The 6404-nt window shown below is 38.4% G+C and overlaps 1 protein-coding gene across 2 annotated transcripts in view; it reads right to left on the reverse strand.

The window, feature by feature from the left end:
- Positions 1-6404, reverse strand: part of LOC102201688 (integrin alpha-M-like) — a 39430-nt gene that overhangs the window by 16617 nt on the left and 16409 nt on the right. The window contains exons 19-30 of one of the 2 annotated variants that reach the window (XM_013915930.1): positions 4457-4530; positions 3931-4072; positions 3743-3841; positions 3556-3635; positions 3385-3471; positions 3202-3262; positions 3010-3108; positions 2813-2893; positions 2599-2709; positions 2338-2451; positions 2153-2263; positions 767-2057 (exon numbers count right to left, since the gene is read on the reverse strand). In XM_013915930.1, coding sequence (XP_013771384.1) covers positions 1953-2057; positions 2153-2263; positions 2338-2451; positions 2599-2709; positions 2813-2893; positions 3010-3108; positions 3202-3262; positions 3385-3471; positions 3556-3635; positions 3743-3841; positions 3931-4072; positions 4457-4530 — 1164 coding nt within the window. In that variant the 3' untranslated portion in view covers positions 767-1952. Of the gene's footprint in view, positions 1-766; positions 2058-2152; positions 2264-2337; positions 2452-2598; positions 2710-2812; positions 2894-3009; positions 3109-3201; positions 3263-3384; positions 3472-3555; positions 3636-3742; positions 3842-3930; positions 4073-4456; positions 4531-6404 lie in introns of those variants that run through there. The other variant, XM_005753084.1, reaches the window with a different exon arrangement.

Below are 6404 nucleotides of genomic sequence, written 5' to 3' on the forward strand. Positions count from 1 at the left end.
ACACACACACACACACACACACACACACACACATTCCACAGTACCCGTGTGTTAATGTGCAGGTACACATGCTTCAAATATCAATAATGCGCATCAATTCTGTCACTACCCTGCTTTTGCGCACCACTTTCTTATATGCGTTTATTTTGTAAACACACAGAGTACACACCACTGTGCACAGCCCAGGCACACGCAAAATCAGCCGATCTCATCTGATGCACATCTGCTCCTTGATCAAGTGACATTTGTCCTGATTTTTGGCACGAGTGGCGTACGATCAGCACCGCAGCTGGATGGCTCGATTTACATACCCGGCGCAGCTGATACTCACCAGAATAATTTACTAAAATTAGTTATTAAGTCTGTTTTTAAGTCCAGTTCAGTCTGTTAATGTTGATAACGGTTTCAAACGAACGTTAATAGGTGTGTTGCTAAGCCTAATAACTTAAATAACAAGCTTGAAATGTACCTGTCCCATTTTCCCCTTTGTTTTTTTCTCTTTACTGTAAATCTTCCATCTAAGAAGAAATCTGAGTCTGCTTGTCTGAGAATGAGCTACCAAAGCTTTTTCTGAATAAATCAATAAAGATCCATTTATGGAAAGCTGTGATGAAGGCAGTTTTGTCTTTAATTATATTCAACAATATAACATATTTGACCACTTTTAAGTGATTTTTCTAACTTTAATACACTAAAGTTTAGGTTATATACCTAATTTCTAGTAAGTGGTCCAGCCCCTCCTATATTTTTATGTATGTGGCCCTCAGTGAAAAAAGTTTGGACACCCCTGGTTTACAGCATCCTGCCATGAAGTTACATTTGTCCCTACTCATTGGGGACCCTCATGTTAACTTTTATCTAGTGGAAAAAAGCACTCTGTAGCGGCCGCGACCGCTGGTGATAAGGAAAGGCTGCTCTTTATAGAGGACTCACGATGTTTTCTGGTTGACTCCAGCTCCGAGAAGAGCCTTGGGAACTCTTGTGTTGTCTTTGCATACCTCCACAATGGTTTATTATTTAATCTTAAATTTTTTGGGGGGAGATTTCCCGTGTACCACTACAAGGAGCCTAAGTATCACCAGCAGTACTCGTACCACAGTTTGAGAACCACAGTTATAAAGCATTAATTTCTAACATGATGCTAGTCTTCTGTAAACTAATTATAAAATAATATATCTGCTCTGTATGTCTGCTGTTATTTTTCTAATTAATATGATAGAATGATAAGACTTCATATGAAATGTAATTCTACCCACATCCTCCATATAATAAATACAGAAGAATAATATAATTTATTTTTATACATGTTACATATTTCATAATTCATTTCTTAACAAAGCCATTCACATTGTAAATGTTTTCACAATTACAGCAGTTCTTTAGTAGTTTTTTAACTAATTGTAGACAAGCAGTTTGATTCTTAATAGTAATAATAGTTACTTTAAAAATACACCTTAAAGCTCATACGTGAGACGAGTGTCCAGAAAATCACCCAGGTAATCGCAAATAACAGAATATCATGCAAGAAGTCTTACAATGAAGCAAAATTACTGAATGTATTGTATCGTAGGATGGTAATTCCTGACCTTTTCTACAGTGGTCACTCAACATACAGTGTCTGCTCCTTATGCCTTGTCATCAGGTACCAGCGTGAGATTTAATCAGTTTGTACACAATTGTGCTGTCCTTCTCTCACAGTATGATTTGAAAAGTTTTAGGGTCCTGAAAAAGAAATTTTTGTGTGTCTATTGCAAAAATGAAATTTACTTTCACGTTGTAAGGTTCACTTTGTGCCCCTTTTTCAGGACCGTGAACAACAGATGGGAACCTCTGCTAGAGGTGATAGTGAATGAATGAGTGAGGAAGTGATGTTAGGTTGTTTTTTGTTTATTCAGTCTGTTCTAATATGAATCTAGCAGGTTCATTTCTAAAACAGGAGGATGCATACACATCTACAAATATGTGTTTGTTGTAGGTGCACCTTCATCAGTTCCTGGACCTGGGCCATCTTCTTCTTGATTGAGGGTCCATTTATAATGACTGTTGAAAAATCCAGCCTAGCAGTGAAAAAAAATGAAATAACAGTACAATAACTGTAATAACTTTTTGAAGTTGTGAAATCCACCAAAAAACAGTAAGAAGAGTGTTTCACCTTATACAGCCCAGCCGTGAGTACAACCAAAAAAGCCAACCCTCCCAGGGATCCTATGACAATTGGTTTGATGAAATCTGGCTTAGGATACACCTCCACCACTGTCTCAATCTGATAGATGAAGGGATAGAAAGTCAAAATAATCCACGCTTGTGCATTTCAAACAGGAGAAAATGTGCAATCACCTTGTAAACAGGAGGATTGTAGTTGGACCCTGTTGAAAAGTAGAAGTACTGGTTATCGTCATACTCCAGACTGGCTGTACTGGTCAAGAAGAACTTGGTATACTCAAGTCCAGTCTAAGAGAAAAAAAAAGAAAAAACCAATGAGATAAGCTTAATTTATGTAGTTTGTGTTCTTTAATTGAATATGACATTTCTAAAGAATATGGTTCAAATAAAGTGACAGTTTTAATCCAAACATAACAAAAATTATCCATTAACTACCTGCTCTATCCATCCTGAACTGAGGTTGGCAGAGATTTCATACGTCCTACTCTGCAGTTTTTCTATGAAAGTGTTGCATTTGAACACTCTGCACCTGGCTACAGAGCAATCCTGTGGGTGATTTAAGAGAGACTGAATAAAACAAAAGCTGTGAACCAGTGTGAGGTGAATTTATGAATTTTTGTCATCTAGCAAGGTGCAGAGGCATACTTACCACTACTTTATTCTTTAGTATATCTGGAACAAAATCTCTAACATCTGATTCTTCATCATTTCCTCTCTGACAGTCTGGAATCTGAAATTTACATTTTTTGTTTGAACGGTCCTAACTTTACCACATGTGCCCATCCCACAGCTAAGATTGAAACATTTTTTGGAGTCAGCAGCTAAAACATCTGAAATGTATATTACCTGTAGGCTGCTCAAATCCACCCAAATGTCTTTTTCACCAAGCTTCACTGGAACCCTGATCACTAAAGTGAAATTAAGCGCTCTGATATCATTTTTAACCTAAACAAGAAAAGAAGAGGACAACCAATCATTGCAGTTAGGTCTAAATCATACAATGAACTTTAAAAAATACTGATATATACAGATTTGTACCTTGATTGATTGTTGGATGGGTTTTTGCAAATGAATTATCCCCAAAGTGAAACTTCTGTAGCTGAGAGGAGTTAAACAAAAATATTTCAATCATTAAATAACTATTATTATAAATAATATCAATAAATCATCATTTGTTAATTTCTTAATGGTTTGCTTTTGTTAAAACAGAAAAACACATACCTTTCAAACGTCATTGAAATGCTGTATTTTACATCAATCCATTTCTTTTTGTAGAGTTCACTTGTAGGGGCATGCTCCTGATTTCCACTGAAAAGGAAAAGTGAAATGATTTGTACCGTATATGTGAGGTTTTTGCTTAAATGAAGTGCACCTGGACTAAATGAACAGTACCTGGTGGCATTTGCAGTGACAAAGAGCTTCGTCTCAAGTTGACTGTCTGCTTCAATCCCATAGGAGACAATGAAGGAAACCTAAATTCAAATGAAGAAGACAGATTGGAATGACTCCTGTTTTTACTAAACTGTGCAGAAGGGAGAATGGATCATTTGGTCAAACAAAAAAACAAAAAAACCCAAACCTCATTTCTGTTCTTGAAAATTGGCTTGTCAATAGTGCAGTCTGTCCTTCCTCGTGTTAAGCCATCTTCACTGTCCACAGAGTTGCACTCAATTCTTCCCTTTATTAGAAAACAAAATGACTGCTGGATGCATTGGAAGAGCTGCAGATCAGTGATGAACTGATACAAACTCGATCCTGATGCCTTACCTGCTGAATGGTGAACTTCCTGTAGGAGAGTCCAGCTGGGTACGTGAGAATAACACGACTGTTGTAGGAGTTTTCTCCTCTGTTCTCCACTGTGACTGTGACATCTAAAAGCTCATCAATGCCCACTTTAACCTCTGAGGATCTGTGGAGTATTAAGGAGGATGAGAACAAGGCAAAACAAGACAAGACTACAGGCATACCAATGTCAGAGTATATCAAATATGATGTACTTTGAGCTTTGATAAACCATGTTATTGTTTTAGTTCAAACAGTAAGGTAAATATGGCTTTGCTAAGATATTGGCGCTAAATGTGAGAAAAAAAACATTCATCCTTTTTATTGAGTTAACATTCTAATATTTGCTTGTTAGCACAAACAAAACAACTGAGTGTCATCACTTTCAAAAATATTAATGATGGTCATGTAAAGACAAGTTAAGTGACATTAAATTCAGCTTGCAAATAACAACACATTTGAAGAAAACAAGATTCACACGCAAAGCTTAAGTTTTGTAACAGTGCCTCACCTGGTGAAGTTGAAATCCACTTTCAGGTTATCAACGCATTTGTGTTCAGTTCCACAGTTGATCTCAAACCCTAACTGTGGAAGAGAGCATGATGGAAAAGTACATATTATACATTATTTAAAGACTAAATAAGTGGTTTTATGGTGATCCAATGTGCTACTACATGTAGGTCTACAGGCAATAAAATCAACAAAATAAAACTTTACGAAGATAGAAAATATAAGTTAATATATACACACAAAAAACACAGTAAATAACTGCAACCCTGCACAAATTAAAAGGACTTTGAGTCTGTTTTGAATGTAAACACAGAGCCACAGTAACAGAAACCCCCCTTAGCACACTTCTAATCTAATTGCGGGAACAGTTCAAAAAGCTGCACCTGATCTGATGTGAGGTTGTTTGAGAGACTGGGGAAGCAGTTATACTGGAGGATAAAAACAACAAGTGTTTTAAGAACCAAAAGAAGGATTTTAAATTGACCAATTGAGCCAATGAAGGGCGGGAATCAAGAAAGGTTCCCAAAATTTGAATCCCCTCCAACTGTTAGACTGCTTGCCTCAGTTTCACTCATCTGTTCCACTTGTACTCACACAACAATCAGCTGGTTTCAGTTGTTTGACACAGGAGGAAAATAAAGGTGCGGTCTAGGGATGCACCGATACCACTTTTTTGAAAACGAGTATGAGTACGAGTACTTGCATTTCAGTACTCGCCGATACCGAGTACTTAATAAAAACATGATTTAAATTTACAGGTAACAGCTTTAGTCCTGTAATTTAACAAAAAACAAACAAACAAGGGACTAGTTTGGAATTAAGAACATTTATTTAAAATGAAAAGCATTTTGTATCCAAATTATTTACAGAATAAATAATTATAAAAAAACAAAATTTAATTTTAAATTTGTTCGTCTGTTTAGAAGTCACACTAGCACAGTCACAGCTGGGATGACATCAGAGGCTAGTGCGTCGTAGCTGCTCACTTTTTTAGTTAGTTCCTCAAAGGGGCGAGGATGGCAACAGTCGTCTCCATAAGAGCCCATTGGTGAGCGGTGAGATAGTCAGGGAGTTCATGCTCGGACACATACACGCCCAGCACTCGCTTTTGCTCAATGAGGGACTGGAGCATGTAATACATGCTGTTCCAGCGCGTCTGTACGTCCTGCTGCAGTCTCTTTAATGGCTGGTTGAGCTGTCCCTGAATGTCCTCGAGGCGGGAGTAGGCTAAGGCGGAATGTTTAAAATGCCCAACTATTTTCCGCCCCACTGCTATAGCATCAGCTATGCTCCTCTGTGCTAATAAGCCCTCGTGAACAGCCAGTTGGAGCAAGTGCGCGACATATGGCAGACTTGGGAGCCCTGCGTCATTCATGGCTTTAATCATGTTTTTGGCATTGTCACAAAGCACAACATGTACTGATGGTATACCCCATGTCTGGAGGATTTCCTCAAACACATGCGCTATAGCCTGGCTGGTGTGCAAGCCGCGGAATTGTTTGGCATGTAATGGCTCGTTGCGGCGTGAAACTCATCTATCCACTGGGAGGTTAGGCTAATCAGCGACACGGGGCTAAAACTGCTTATCCAAATATCCGTGGTGAAACTAAATGCAGAGGAGGCTTGCAGTAGGCTGTGGATATGTTTTTTCATGGACTCGTGTAGTTTAGGCAGCTCCGTGTCAGTCATGTAGTGGCAGCTTGGGACATCATATCTGGGCTCCAGAACATGGAGGAGATGCAGGAATCCAACATTTTCTACCTCCAAGAGTTGCTGGTCACTCAATGCAATGTACTTGATAATTGCCTGTGTTATTTTCACAGCACGTAGATTGTCTCTGGACATTTTCTCTCGTCTTGCAAGAGTTTGCTGCAGCGTGGGTTGTGTTGGTTTAGAAGCGTGGGTAAACTCCTTGTACTCATTGTCGTGTTGGGATTTTAGGTGCTTGA

This window comes from Pundamilia nyererei, unplaced genomic scaffold (assembly GCF_000239375.1).
Source record: "Pundamilia nyererei isolate P.nyererei 1_Seehausen unplaced genomic scaffold, PunNye1.0 scaffold00400, whole genome shotgun sequence".
NCBI classification, from domain to species: Eukaryota; Metazoa; Chordata; class Actinopteri; order Cichliformes; family Cichlidae; genus Pundamilia; species Pundamilia nyererei.